At 38.9% G+C, this 16,473-nt stretch overlaps 1 protein-coding gene across 2 annotated transcripts in view; it reads right to left on the bottom strand.

The window, feature by feature from the left end:
• SERPINI1 (serpin family I member 1) overlaps window positions 1-16,473 on the bottom strand; it is an 86,953-nt gene that overhangs the window by 31,331 nt on the left and 39,149 nt on the right. For both annotated transcript variants that reach the window (XM_073626150.1, XM_073626149.1), the window contains exons 3-4: window positions 14,383-14,613; window positions 4,950-5,144 (exon numbers count right to left, since the gene is read on the bottom strand). In XM_073626150.1, coding sequence (XP_073482251.1) covers window positions 4,950-5,144; window positions 14,383-14,613 — 426 coding nt within the window. The remainder of the gene's footprint in view (window positions 1-4,949; window positions 5,145-14,382; window positions 14,614-16,473) is intronic.

The raw sequence follows: 16,473 nt of genomic DNA, 5'->3' as shown, positions 1-16,473 counted from the left end.
TAAAGGAGTGGCCAGGATGACCCTCTTGCAGTCATGCTGCTGGCTCTACCAAGTGTCATTAGACCTGGAACTATGCAGGCAGCATCAGATGGGAGGACAGTTAGCCACAGCTTAAGGAACCCCTAGCCAACCCTGGAGGAACCTTAGTGTTCCACAGAGTGGCTCACTTAGAGACATAGAATAGTCTTTGAATGGGGGTAAGAATAGGTTAAGCCTTAGTTAGATTTTGACTGAACACCCACTTTAAATAACCAATAACAACCTCTGGTTCCTCCTGTATTGAATTTTTTTGTAACTGTACTGTCTGCCCTCATGTTGTAAAGTACTGTGCAAACTGTTGCTATATAAATCCTGTATAATAATAACTGCTACTAACGGCTGAATTCTGAAAGTCTTGAATGTCCCTGGCAAATCAAAGTGGACCTTCCATGAAACCTCCTGCTAGTTAGAGGTTACGATCTAAAAGGAAGGGTCAAATGATACAAAAAAGGTAATAATTGTGGGGGATGAGTTGATGGAGAAAGTGGAAATACAGTTGTTAGGTGGACGCGCAATAGGCTTCTATGAAGAGAAGGGTTTTCAGGGATCGCCTATAAAATGGACAGTGTAGAAGATAGCTAGATTGGGGTAGAGAGTTCCATAGGATGTGAGAGACTTGTCAAACATAATGGAGGTGAGCGTGGGAGGAGGAGACATGGGAGCTAGGGAGTAGGAGGTCTTGGGAGGAACGAAGAGAACAATTTGATTGGTATTTTGAGAATAGGTTAGGCAATGGCTTTGTAAGTTATTGTCAGTATTTTGAATTTAATGGCAACCAATGAAGGGATTGGCAGAGAGGAGTAGTAGACACTGAACATTCGGTAAGAAGGATGAGTCTGGCAGCAACTTTCATGATGGACTGAAGGGGGGATAGCCTATGTAAGGGTAATTATATGAGGAGGGAGTAGCAATCTGAAATTTTTCAAAGTATATTTATAGTTCTGCTCAAACGTTTGCATACCCTGTCAGAAATCATGACATTTTGCCATTAATATTAAAAATATGACTGATCATGCAAAAAACAAAACAACAACTGTCTTTTATTTAAGGATAGAGATCATATGAAGCCATTTATTATCACATAGTTGTTTGGATCCTTTTTAAATCATAATAACAGAAATCACCCAAATGGCCCTGATCAAAAGTTTACATAATCTGGAATAGGCGAGTTTCCCACATCTGTGGCTTTTTAAATTGCAATTAGTGTCTGTGTATAAATAGTCAATGAGTTTGTTAGCTCTCACGTGGATGCACTGAGCGGGTTAGATACTGAGCCATGGGGAGCAGAAACGAACTGTCAAAAGACCTGCGTAACAAGGTAATGGATCTTTATAAAGATGGAAAAGGATATAAAAAGGATATATTGAATATGCCTGTCAGTACTGTTAAATCACTTATAAAGAAGAAGTCGAAAATTTGGGGGTCTCTTGATACCAAGCCAAGATCAGGTAGAAAGATTGTAGCCACAACTGCCAGAAGAATTGTTCAAGATACAAAGAAAAACCCCACAGGTAACCTCAGGAGAAATACAGGCTGCTCTGGAAAATGATGTGGTTGTTTTTAAAGGAGCACAATATGATGATACTTGAACAAAAATGAGCTGCATTATCAAGTTGCCAGACAGAAGCCTTTACTGCGCCAATGCCACAAAAAAGCCCAGTTACAATATGCCTGACAACACCTTGACATGCCTCACCGGGTTTTTTTGTGGAATCTGTGGAGAAATACAGACGACTCTGGAAAAATATTATGAGGTTGTTTTTAAGGAGCACAATATGACGATACTTGAACAAAAATAATCTGCATGGTCGAGTTGCCAGAAAGAAGCCTTTACTGCACCAACGCCACAAAAAAGCCTGGTGAGGCATGTCTAGGTGTTGTTGGGCACATTGTAACAGGGCTTTTTTGTGGCAAAGGCTTCTTCTAGCAACTTGACCATGCAGTTCATTTTTGTACCATATATTTTAGTATCATATTGTGCTCCTTAAAAACAAACAACCACGCTGTCTTTTTCCAGAGCAGCCTGTATTTCTCCTGAGGTTACCTGTGGGTTTTTCTTTGTATCTTGAACAATTCGTCTAGCAGTTGTGGCTGCAATCTCTTGGTTTACCTGACCTTGGCTTGCTATTAAATGATCCCCAAATTTTCCACTTCTTAATAAGTGATTAAACAGTACTGACTTGCATATTCGAGGCTTTGGATTTCTTTTTATAACCTTTCCCATCTTTAAAAAGGTCCATTACCTTGTTATGCAGGTCTTTTGACATTTCTTTTCTGATCCCCAAGACTCGGTATCTAGCCTGCTCAGTGCATCTAACAAACAAATTTACTATTTATACACAGACACTAAATGCAATTTAAAAAGCCATATAAATGGGGAATTAACCTTTAATTTAACTTTAACCTGTGTGTGTGCCACCTTCTGTGTCTGTACCAAGGCCAAACATTCCAGGGAATGGAAACTTTTTATCAAGGCTATTTGGACAATTTCTGTTTTTTATTATGATTTAACTACTTGCCAACCATCCACCGCAGTTATATTGTGTCAGGTTGGCACGGCTTGCGCAAATCGTCGTCATGGTACGTCAGCTCTTCAAAGCGCTATAGCAGGCCACCGGCCACCCATGATCGCGGGCAAGAGAGCCAGAAATTGGATTTGTGTGTGTAAACACACAAATCCCTGTTCTGAATGAATGAATGAATAATTTGTAGAGCGCTGCAAATGTGAACTGAATCGCCTCAAGGCGCTATATACATTCTCTGTAGTCAGCTTCTTAGAAAAGGAAGGTCTTTAGTTTTTCCTGAAGGCCTGGTGGTTTTCTACCATGCGGATGTTGGTTGGAAGAGCATTCCATAGTCGAGGTCCTTGGACTGCGAATCTTCGTTCTCCCTTTGCTTTGTAGCGGTATTTGGGAATGATAAGGAGGTTTTGGTTAGCTGATCGAAGACTGCGATTCGGTTTGTAGTGCTTTATTTTCTCCCGGAGATATAGCGGAGCGTTTCCTTGTATGCATTTGTGGGTGAGGCAGAGGATCTTGAATGTGATCCGATTCTTCACGGTTAGCCAGTGTAGGCTCTTTAAGGATGGGGAGATGGATTCCCAGGGTTTTTTTTCCTGTTAAGAGTCTTGTCGCCGTGTTTTGAATGAGTTGCAAGCGCGCAATCTGATATTGGGGTAGTCCTACGTAGAGCGAATTTGCGTAGTCTGCGTAGTTCTGACAGGGGAGGAGTAACAGACAGTATGTTCCAACTAAGCAAGAACAATGATCTGGCACCTCCTCTAGTCAGTCCTATCCCCTCACCTAGGAAACACATTTAACCCCTTCCCTGCCAGTGACATTTACACAGTAATCAGTGGCTATTTATCCCAAAAAAGTGTCAAAAGTGTCGGATCTGTCTGCAACAATGTCGTAGTCCCTCTAAAAAAAAATTGCAGATCGCTGCCATTATTAGTAAAAATAGACTATAAAAATGCCATAAATCTATCCCCTATTTTGTAGACGCTATAACTTTTGCGCAAACCAATATACGCTTATTGTGATTTTTTTTACCAATAATATGTAGAAGAATACATATTGGCCTAAACTGATGAAGAAATGTGTTTACATTTTTTGGGGGGATATTTATTATAGCAAAAAGTTAAAAATATTGCTTTTTTTTTAAAATTGTCTGTATTTTCTTTGTTTATAGCGCAAAAAATAAAAACCGCAGAGGTGATCAAATACCACCAAAGGAAAGCTCTATTTGTGGGAAAAAAAGGACGTCAGTTTTGTTTGTGTACAGCGTTGCATGACCGCGCAATTGTCAGTTGCATTAAGGGGGAAAATCCTTCCGGGGTTGAAGTGGTTAAAAAGGAGCCAAATAATTATGTGATAATAAATGGCTTCATATGATCACTATCCTTAAATAAAAGACAGTTATACTTTCAATATCTATTGCCAACATTTCATGATTTCTGCCAGGGTATGCAAACTTTTGAGCACAACTGTATATCACAATTATAAATGCAGTTCAAAGTTGTGGAAGAACCAGCTGGTATTCCCTACATAAGCCATCAGATTAGTTCTTACATTCGGTTTGTGAAGTACACAAGTTGAAAAAGTTAATTTGTTTGGCTGTTGTAAAGACTGTATGCTGCAATTCTTCCTCACACAATTTATCGTCCCCTTATAAATCCAATATTTATGACATTTAGCTGATTAAACAAAAGCAAATCTGGTGCTAACAATCTCTACCCCAATGATAAATCAATTCAGAAGCTTGTCCAGTCCGCAAAGACAATTACCCCATCCATTCTCTCCTGAATTTGTATGCAAATTACAGATTTCCTCATCACAAAAGCCATGAAGATCAGATAAGTAGAAAAAAACAAAAAATAAATCACATTTAGATGTTTAGAAATGCTTATGCAGGTAAATATGTAAAAATGTGCAAGATGGAATAATATTTTGATGGCAGCACAATTAAAGATGAATGCCAGGAAAGCAGCTAAATATACAATTATAATTCATATATGTGAACGGTCTTTCCCACCAAAAGACTGGTAATACTGTTCATTCATTCTTATGATCCAAACACCGTGCCAGCCCCAAAACTGTCACTGCAGTTGTAAAAAAGCTTATTTCAATACATACCCTCAGCTTGCTGACTAGATATTTAAAGCACGTATCTGACTTGCCCCATCTACTGATCAAGATTAGATTGACTAATTGATAATCCCCAATTAAAAAAACTAGCGCTGGAGAAGCTGCCCAAGGAGCTGGTGACTACCAGCTACTTTGTGTTTTTATTTTATAATTATGGGCTTCCTGTTACATTATAAATAAATCTTAGGATTGTCGAGTTGAAATACTTGGGAAAATCTTCAAAGGCTGATAAAAGTCCAAAAAAGGCAATTACCATGAACTTACCATAATAAAATTCTCCTTTCTGGTACATCATTGGGATCTGCACTTCACTCTCATCATCTTTAGTGAAAGAAAATGTTCTGGTGTTTTCAGGTCTGAACTGGGATTTCCAGTTACCCTTAAAATAGATAGCATTGACGAGAACCAGCTTTGTTAGATCAGTGAAGTCTTCAGAAGAGAAAAGATTGTGTATGTGATCTGTTGGATAAAAAGCACATTTGACAACAGCACAGAGTAATAGTGTCAACTTCAAGACATGCAAAATGTTTCCACATCTCCATCACTAGGATCACCAGCACTAAATTTGCTCTGATAATCCCATGTATTAAACCAAGAGAAAGGCAGTGGTACTTTCAATGACTAGACAACTTTAAAAGCATCTTAATTCATTGCATATCCCAAAGTTTTATTCAAAGCATTGAGTGAGTAATAGGGCTAGTGACAACTTGATTCCTAGTGGGCAAAAAGGTTGGGGCTAGGTGGATATTAGGAAGAGAAAAGTCCAAGAATAACAAAACATATATGACAATCACAGGGACAATTGGCTATAGCCAATGAGCTACATAAAAAAAAAAAACCCAAAACATAACAAAACCTTAACTATACTAGCACAAGATATTAAATAAACATTTTTTAAGACTGGAGCTGCTGTTCAAAATTTAGCAAACAAGTGTGGCCCACAGTATCCACACTCCAGGACACATTTTATTAGTTCATGGTTGAAAAAAGTAGGGATTTGAGTTCTAGATATGGAGAAAGGGTCCCCCAGGGGGGTTTTTAGGCAGCCAACTATAGATATGAGCAAAAAAAAAAAAAAACATTGGATAACGCACTGAAATTCTTTATTAAAATGATGAATAAAAAGATTGATAAATGAGTGTTGAAATATGAGCTCAAATGGGAATATGCCCATGCCAAATACAGGTAGTAGCAAACATATAGGTTATACATAGAATGTGGTAATAACTATTGCATAACAATTTGACGCGTTTCGACCCATGGTGTTGGGGTCTCTTCAGAGGGTGAGTTTGCTAAAAAAAAAAAAAACAAAGTTTATAATAACATATCAAATTCATTTGAGGGTTATAATGTAGGATGGTCTGACGGCTATGTGGGGAGGCTCTGACCGAGGGGGATATCCAAATTCAGTGGTAATTATGTGCAATGTGTTATTTAACAATTTTGCATACATTATAATCCTTTCAAATAAATTTGATATGTTATTATAAACTTTGTTTTTTTTAGCAAACTCATCCTCTGAAGAGACCCCCAACACCATGGGTCGAAACGCGTCAGATTGTTATGCAATAGTTATTACCACATGCTATGTATAACCTATATGTTTGCTACTACCTGTATTTGGCATGGACATATTCCCATTTGAGCTCATATTTCAACACTCATTTATCAATCTTTTTATTCATCATTTTAATAAAGAATTTCAATGCTTTAACCAATGTTTTTTTGCTCATATCTATAGTTGGCTGCCTAAAACCCCCCCTGGGGGACCCTTTCTCCATTTTTATGTTCACATTGGGGTGAGCAGCACGTATATCTCTCCTTAGTGTGTCTTCCCTTTGCCCGAGTTCTAGATATTGCCTTTTTATGTTTTAGTGGTATCTATTTTTTCTTTTGGGCAGTTACTTAGAAGTAAGAGGTTACTTAACATTCAGGAAAAAAAAAAAAAAGAAGGTGGTGTCCAACAGCAACTAGGGGTCCACACACACCTCAGCCATAGCATTGCTCATGGCAACTGCTCGGCAAGTGTGCAGTTCCAAACCCTCTATAATCAATTTCCGATAAACAAGAGAAACTTGTTGGTGACCTGTGGTATAGATAAAAAAAACCCCCCAAAAAAAAAAAAAATACTCCTTTCAAAATAAAAACAAAGAAAAAAAAACTAAAGCTGTCAGTCTGATATGTATAAAGAGATATTTTGATTATTTTAATTAAATGAATAAATAACTAGATCAAATTAATTTATTTTAAATTAAAATTATTTCCCAATTTTAAATATCTGGAATTGAAGGGAAGGTTTTTTTTTTCTAGCGTATTGATAACAAAAATATGTAAACCTTGACAATGATCTCTTATTTACTCCCTTTTAGTCTGTTATACATACCACTAAAAGAGCTTTGTTATATCGGTTTGCAAATTGCAACAACATTTCTGTTGAGTATGCAAGAAATCCACTGAGCTCCTTACTTTCTGTAATGAGCTGACAACAAAGTGTCTCCGTTACACTGAAATCCAAAAGCAGTGTCATCATCCCTGACCAGTTCTTCTTTGTCAACTACTCAGTGGTATTAGACCCAAAACTTAATATATTGCAGCTTATCAATCTTCAAAATGTGATGGCTGCTTTTCTTTTTTTTTTGGCTTTTTCCCCCTTAATTTTTACCCCATGATCCCACCAGCAACGCCCTTCCAGTCTAATGGCCTGTACAAACGATCCAAAAATCGGACTACAGATCATCTTTTTTTTGCATGCTAGTCGCATTTTGAAAATGGAGAGGTTACTAAAATTCTCGTACGACAGAATATAAAAAAAAAAAAAAAAAAAAAATCGGAAGTGATGTCATGTGTTGTAGTGTATTTCTATTGTATTTTCGGATGACAACTGTACTGGATAAATGAAAATCGTAAGATCTGGTATCATACAAGAACAATTTTCGTGTTTGTCCAATCGGATTAACTGTCGTGATCGGCTCTTAAAAGCTCTGTACTAGCGATCCGATTATCGTACAATCGAATGCGGTATTTTTCGTCCAATTTTCGGATCGTGTGTACGGGCCATTAGACTGGCCATACATGTATCAGTTTTACGCAATAAATCAGCAGGCTGATTGAAAAGAAAAAAAAAAAAAAAATTAACGGACTCCCCCATACACATAAGCGAGGTGGGTGAAGGAATTCTCCCTGCTGCATTAGGCCCCTTTCACACAGGCAGACCAATCAGGTCAGTCTGTTAGTTTTTTAGGCAGACCGGATCGCACCATCTATTGCTCTTTATGGCGGATGTCAATGGATTTCTGTCTGTTGACACGTCGACATCCGATCTGCTAAAAAACAGACTGGTGGTTCAGATGACAGTCGGATGGAGACGGACAGGTCTAAAAAGAGCCTTATTGTATTCTGACAGCAGGGCCGATTTGCTGCAGCATTGATTAAAAAGGAAAATGTTCCAACATGCCAATTTATGAGAAGTTGATCATTAGATTGACTGTCTTGAAATGGGAACAGCCATAGATACTATCGAAATTTAGCTGATCTCTTGAACCAGCTGAATTATGATCCAATTATGGCCAGTTTAAAGGATGTCTCCACTCTGGATGAAGAAGCAATGGAGATACTTTTGGATAGCAGCAATATCAGTCTGGGGGGAGGATAGTGTCAAGCCTCATACACATGATCGTACAAACTTTCCCGTGGATTTTTGTACAAAGGGCGTTGGTCGTAAACGATTTAAACATACACACGGCAGGACTTTTTGGGCAACAAACACGAACGTAAGAGGACGTTCAATTCTCCGGCGCCACCCTTTGGTCAACTTCTGTATTGTCTGATCGTTTGCATTGGTTCTGAGCATGCGTGTTTGTAGTTTGTACAAAAGTCCAATGGTTTTGTGTACACACCATTGGACTTTGCTCCATCGGACTTTTGTTGCCAGAAAGTTTGTCCGTTCGCACAGCCAACATAAGTCCGATGAAAACCGAAAAAGCTTGTCCGATGGAGCGTACACACGGTTGGATGTTGCCTTAAAACAGCTAATTTGTTTGTTGTCAAAAAGTCAGATCGTGTGTACGGGCCTTTAGATGGACTAGCAGCTTTAGATGGACTCGACTAACAAATTAAAGCTGAACTCCAGCTAATACTTTTTAAGTAGTTACGGTAAATTTTTTCGTCCTTCCTTTTAGAATAAAGGTTTTATGTAAATGAATATAAACAAATAATTGTAAGCACCCCTGTCAATGTAAATGGTTTACCTCAACACTCTAATTGCCTTTTTATGCTGGACAGCTTGATCCATTGAAAAATGTCACTTACTGGCCAGATCAACTAGTTAAAAATAATGAATAAATAAAAAAATAAAAAAAAGAAAAACGAATGCGGCCACCACTTCAAGAATTGGTAAGCTGCAGCATAATACATTTTTTATTTTGGGTTTAATACCACTTTAAAACCCCTTCTATATTATGGAAATAAAGAGAGAGCGAATTATTCTATAATCTAAACCAAGTGAGCAGCCCCTGGGGACAAAAAGTAGGTTGCTGGCAGGATCATCAAATGAAAATAAGGCCTGGAAAAAAAATGCAGTTACCACAGCTAAAGAAGCTGCCATATATTGGCGTTAGATACGCTCCCCTCCCAAAGTAGAACATTACTTTATTTTGCTAGCTGCACATCCGAGTGTACCATAACTCAGCAGATTTTCTCTCAGTTCTTTACAATCTATTCAGCCTTGTTCACTGACCTGCATCTCCATCTCACAACAACTTGTCAAGATCCCTTTCCTTGGGGGTTTTTGAAAGACACTTGTGTCAGCCTGACAGATAAAAGTGTTAACTAGTTCCAAACCAATCCCTTATCTACATGTGCAATGTGGCTGACAGCACGGTAATCTTACACGCAAGTTTCAAGACAGCTTGTTTGTGGTTCTCCAGCTTCTGGAGATAATGTCATTATTACAATGCTCGAAAGCCACAGCGATAACTGTAAAGCATGGGGTACTGGGAACTCTATGTTCTGGAAACCTAACAACTAAATTGTTTTATAAATGGAAAAATAAAAAAGTAGTCAAACTGGGCTCTTAACCAGAAACTGGGCAGCTAATATGAATGAAGGAGCCTCTTAAAGTGCAACTGCAACGTTATGAAGGAGTTCCTTAAAGTGGGGTTCCACTCAAATTTTTAACTTAATCTTACCCCCTTCAGGTAATTGCATAGATGTTCAAATGCCGCACGAAAAATTTTTTTATCGCTATAATTACCTTTATATTGTACTTTATTGCGGCACTTCCTGTCTCTCCTCCCATGGGAGTAGGCGTGTTTATTGCCTTTCCCCGACACCGCACTGTCTCCTGGGAGCTTAGTGTCAGGCTTCCCAAGATTCAGTGCGGAAACAATGATCATGCGTGTGAACAAGCTGTGAATGAACAGCATTCACCGCATCCAGGAAATCAATGCTTGTGGGCTTCACATGCCCACAAGCAAGATGGAAACAGCCAGCATCACATTTTTTAAGTTATTCTTCAGTAAGAAAACAGACAGAGGAGGAAATATTACACCCAAACTGTGAGTATTATTTTGGGGTTAGCAAAGTGTCTCAATGACCTAAAAAAAAAAAAAAAGCAAATGCACCTTTACGAAAGAGCCCCTTAAAGTGCAGCAGCACCTTTAATGCTGTTAGACTTATATTGTTGCAGCAAGCTTTAAGCTCACATGTTCCTGATCCAATGATATATCAGCTGAACTGCTATTGGGCACCACACAGATGCTTGTCTAAACCTATTAAACGCTCCATAGGACTGAATGCAGATGAGCACAAGACTGTTTAGGTTACAGCCCTACATCATAAATACACACACACAATATATATATATATATATATATATATATATATATATATTATATTATATACAGTGGGGACGGAAAGTATTCAGACCCCCTTAAATTTTTCACTCTTTGTTATATTGCAGCCATTTGCTAAAACCATTTAAGTTCATTTTCTTTCCTCATTATTGTACGCACAGCACCCCATAGTGACAGAAAAACACAGAATTGTTGACATTTTTGCAGATTTATTAAAAAAGGAAAACTGAAATATCACATGGTCCTAAGTATTCAGACCCTTTGCTGTGATATTCATATTTAACTCAGGTGCTGTCCATTTCTTGTGATCATCCTTGAGATGGTTCTACACCTTCAGTTGAGTCCAGCTGTGTTTGATTATACTGATTGGACTCGATTAGGAAAGCCACACACCTGTCTATATAAGACCTTACAGCTCACAGTGCATGTCAGAGCAAATGAGAATCATGAGGTCAAAGGAACTGCCTGAAGAGCTGAGACAGAATTTTGGCAAGGCACAGATCTGGCCAAGGTTACAAAAAAAATTCTGCTGCATTTAAGGTTCCTAAGAGCACAGTGGCCTCCATAATCCTTAAATGGAAGACGTTTGGGACGACCAGAACCCTTCCTAGAGCTGGCCGTCCGGCCAAACTGAGCTATTGGGGGAGAAGAGCCTTGGTGAGAGAGGTAAAGAAGAACCCAAAGATCACTGTGGCTGAGCTTCAGAGATGCAGTCGGGAGATGGGAGAAAGTTGTAGAAAGTCAACCATCACTGCAGCCCTCCACCAGTCGGGGCTCTATGGCAGAGTGGCCCGACGGAAGCCTCTTCTCAGTGCAAGACACATGAAAGCCCGCATGGCGTTTTCTAAAAAAAAAAAAACACCTGAAGGACTCCAAGATGGTGAGAAATAAGATTCTCTGGTCTGATGAGACCAAGATAGAACTTTTTAGCCTTAATTCTAAGCAGTATGTGTGGAGAAAACCAGGCACTGCTCATCACCTGTCCAATACAGTCCCAACAGTGAAGCATGGTGGTGGCAGCATCATGCTGTGGGGATGTTTTTCAGCTGTAGGGACAGGACGACTGGTTGCAATCGAGGGAAAGATGAATGCAGCCAAGTAAAGGGATATTCTGGACGAAAACCTTCTCCAGAGTGCTCAGGACCTCAGACTGGGCTGAAGGTTTACCTTCCAACAAGACAATGACCCTAAGCACACAGCTAAAATAACCAAGGAGTGGCTTCACAACAACTCCATGGCTGTTCTTGAATGACCCAGCCAGAGCCCTGACTTAAACCCAATTGAGCATCTCTGGAGAGACCTAAAAATGGCTGTCCACCAACATTTACCATCCAACCTGACAGAACTGGAGAGGATCTGCAAGGAGGAATGGCAGAGGATCCCCAAATCCAGGTGTGAAAAACTTGTTGCATCTTTCCCAAAAAGACTCATGGCTGTATTAGATCAAAAGGGTGCTTCTACTAAATACTGAGCAAAGGGTCTGAATACTTAGGACCATGTGATATTTCAGTTTTTCCTTTTTTAAAAACTGCAAAAATGTCAACAATGCTGTGTTTTTCTGTCAATATGGGTTGCTGTGTGTACATTAATGAGGAAAACAAATGAACTTAAATGATTTTAGCAAATAGCTGCAATATAACAAGGAGTGAAAAATGTAAGGGGGTCTGAATACTTTTCGTCCCCACTGTATATAAAAAAAAAAAAAAAAAATAGCAAAGCTATTAATCCTGTAAAGTGCATGTTTATCTGTTCTGTGCAAAGAAGGGCAAAAATGAACGTTATTAGGCCATTTTCTCTCCCTGGGTTGAATGTACTGTATCTCATTCATACAGAACCAAGCAAAATCAGGAAAATACCACAATATGGCCAATAGATGGAACAAATGATCATAGCAAATGAGTACTTTCTTACTATGATCTCCATCTAGTGGCTATACTGCAGTATCTTGCTGATTACTTATATTCTGTATGAATTATAACATTTAACTAGACGAGTATAGAGATAATAGCCTAATACAAATTTGATTTTTTCCCAGTCACACAGAACAAATGTACATTCAGTTTTAGACAAAGACAAGACAAATAGCTCTGCAATTTTTTTTCATATAAATATACTCTTAATTAACTCCAATGCTTTCTTTGCAGAGACCTGTGGAACACAATGGGCAAACAGTTTGTCACATTTCCTTTTATCATTCCGTTTACTGTGTTTACAAGGAAAGTTGAGTATTCTGTCAGGACTGTAATTAGCACTTTTATATACATATTATCTGGTTTTGCATATATGCCTATATTCAGGATATGTTTAACCAGTTCTCAAGAACTGTTCAGCAGTGCACCATTTATGATAATTTCAGGGTCTTTTTTCCGATTTATTAGGATCAATACATTTCTGCTTTGTTGCTGTTAATGGTTTGTCAGACAGGTTGTAATAGGACCAAGGTCATTGGAATAATTGGAATAGGGGAGCATGTTGACTCACAGCATTGACATATCAGAGATCACTGAGCAGATGCATTGCTTTGTAAGCCGTAATTTTGGTTGTGAAAAAAAAAAAATGCAGGCAAGAACATCGTAGGTATATCTGTGGCTTGTTTTTCTACAAAAAAAAAAAAAATGCTGAAACTATTTAGGCTTCTTAGTATGGCTTAGTAATGAAGGTATGTTAGGGGCAATTCTTTTTTTTTTTTTGTTAATTAACTTTGTCCCCGTTTATAATTTTTAGGCTACGTAAGTTGCAAGATGATGATAAAGCAAAGCCACAAACAGAAATGCCAATGTATATGCTGTAAACGGGTCATGGGAGAAATATGAAAGCTCCAAAATGCTGACTTCCTGAAAACACCAACTTATTGGCTGTCGTGTAGACTCACTCACTAGTAAGTAGGCTTACTACCCTGGCCCACAGCAAGTGATTTTGTGTTAACATTTTCAACCGGTACTCAGTTGTTCCCAACTATCAGGACAAAGAGGAGTGCAATATCATAAGTGTGGTTCTTGATGGTTTAAAAAACATATATATGCCATGCTGAAACATGGTGGGGGCAACTGCTGCCCTCCTTCTGAATATGCTAACTTACTGGCTGTTATGTAGACTCACTAACATCGGTAATACAATGTCTCGGCAGGAGGGATTCCCCTGTCAGCACTGTCTGTGTCGATGGGGGAATTGTACAAACCCGTGGATGCAGGAAAGAAATTTGCACCGTTGATGGCCGGCCTAAGGCTGGCCATACATTATACAATTTTCTTATTCAATTGTATTTAGATTTACCTTCAACTATGTAGTGCAGGGGCCTGTCTGATTGCATACAAATTGAAAGTGTTTAGATTTGAACAAATATTATATGGTTCTGAAGGAAAATTCTAAAGGACAATTGTACAAGAACATTGTATAATGTATGGCAAGCCTCAATGATCTTAGAAGCATCTCAAACTGATGTCAAAATCACACTGCATTTCCTGAACTGAAAATGGTCATTTAACATTTTAATATATCCTGCTTATCCTAGCAGGTAAATAGCCCTATGTTGACCAGTTCAGGTTTGCATGACTGGTCACGATCGCTTACTACACATTTTTGCTAAGAAGCAAATCCCACATTGTCATACCGTATATGCAAAAAAGAATTTCATGTAACTGATGAATGCTGGCATTGTGCAAAAAAAAAAATTAAAAAAAAAAATTGTGTAACCCCTAAACGTACTGCTCATCTCTCGCTAGATGGAAAAGAAAACATCCAACAAAACATTACAAACTTTACACTGACAACTGGATGGAAATATTGCTGGAAACTATGTAATGAAAAAAAATGCCCCAAATACTCTATGGAGGCTGATAACATACTATTAGTGTGATTTTCCACCCACTCATTGATGTGAATTGCTACAGCTGAACCTTGACTGAAGTCTACATTTTCTACTTCTGCTTTGAAGTATTTTTTCATTAACTGGATGAACTTGTCACTGATATGAAATCCATTCTGTAAATATAGGGAGTTTGCAATGCTGAGCACATAATGTCTTTCTTGGGCTGTCATCATGCTGGAGAGATCTTTTAGCAGAGAAAATTCTTCTCCTGCAAAAAAACAAACAAAAAGGAGGTCATTTTGTATACTAAATTGTACAGCAGCACTAGTAAATGAAACCTCAACTACATTCAAAACACATAATGTTTGGGGAAGCAATAATCCACAATAATTGGTCAAAAACATCAAAAAAACATCACTTTCTGACATTTGCACATAAATATCTTAGTACACATAAGAAAACAAATTTCAAACTGTATTCCTGATTATCTCGCTGCCTCTTCTCAGCTCAAATGACCTGTGCCGAGACATTCGTCATTCAGTTTACACTAGCAGCTTGGTATAACAACAGCATGTCATGTAGTGAATCTGATGTGCAATACTAGGTAAAGCATTGATTACAGATGGTCTGGACAAATCTCACCCAGAACTACGCAACCTACATATGACTTTATAGGGAGCTAAAGCATACATACAGTTAAAAGGAAAACATTTGTTCTGTAAATTTTGAACAGACTTAATTTTAACTATTTTAAGTAATAAAAATATGGAAAAATTACTTAACCAGTAGAGCAATAAGGGATCTTGCACAAGGCCTGTCATTATCATGAATGATGTGTGCTGCTGTACTCATGTCTGTGGAAGTGCTATCATAAACATGAGAACAACGCACAAACGTTTTAAAAAAATAGAAAATTTTGTACGATGTACCTAGGCTACCTGGATGGAGGAATTACGGCTGCAATTATGCTGAAGTAGCTCATGCAGGCCATGTGCAAAAGCCCTACAAATAACCAGAAAGTGCCAAATGGTCCCATGGCTTCTCTTCATTATGGTAGCTTCATCTGTCTTTCACAACAAAGACAAGACATTCTCCTGTTGCTGGCAAACTTTAGCTTGAGAAGAGGGTGGAACATCTGGGCATTGGGTTTCTCCCAACATGCTGATATAGCTATTGCCAGGGAGGAGGTGGGTGTGGAAATGCCGACTCTTTCGTTGGGTAAAATCTGCACTATGCAAAAAAGTAGTATCTGTGACTATTGACATCTGACGTTGCACAAAACAGATTGAACTCAGTTCATCTTTCTCACACGCCAGCAGGACTCAGCTCAGGCAACGCCGGCTATCAATACAATCATGTTAGCTGCTATGTTCTCATGCAGTGTGGACTTTACTTAAAAATAGCCTGGGCATTTCAGTGCCTGCCTCCACAAAGGCACAGGTCTCAATGCCCCATTTGCTAGTCGTTGCCATGATTAATGTGAATAGCCCCAGTCCTGGATTAAAGTTACCATTGCATTTGCAACACAACTGGCTTGATTGAAGATATCACTGAGGTCATATAGAATGTTAAAGTAAACCTATACTTGAGCTATAACTTAAAGTAAATAAGCATGTGAGGAAGATCAACCCAGCCAACAAAGACGGATTTTAGCATGGGCACCTGTGCATGTGCATAGTTCTGATCATAGAATTGTTAATAGTTGGGGGTCTGCCCACAAGCATGTCCATGCAGGAATCTCAGGGCATGCACACGCTGTGGTGCCAAGTGGGCTATTTAAGACCTACAAAACCCAGGTGCTGAGAGATATAGTCACATATCTGGATGGGGAGCCTGAGATGACAAAGAAGGCATTTTTATTTCTCCAGTCCAAGTACCCCTGGGTGTCAGGGCTTGGCTCAGCCCTTCCTTCTCTGAGCTGGCTGCTCAGCTGTCGGCTAATTGCCAGCTCCTATCTCTCCACAGTTACTCAGTTGTTGATGATATCCTGCTCGTCAGTCCTGCCTACTAAGGCTCGGTTCACACTAGGATGACTTGTCAGGCGACCTAGTCGCCTGACAAGTAGCGTCCCGTTCTGTACAATGGAACGGTTCTAAGGGGAGCGACGCAAGTCGCTCAGACTTAGAAA

The sequence above is a fragment of the Aquarana catesbeiana genome, linkage group LG04 (genome assembly GCF_042186555.1).
Source record: "Aquarana catesbeiana isolate 2022-GZ linkage group LG04, ASM4218655v1, whole genome shotgun sequence".
NCBI classification, from domain to species: Eukaryota; Metazoa; Chordata; class Amphibia; order Anura; family Ranidae; genus Aquarana; species Aquarana catesbeiana.
This window is presented reverse-complemented; position numbering and strand designations above follow the sequence as displayed.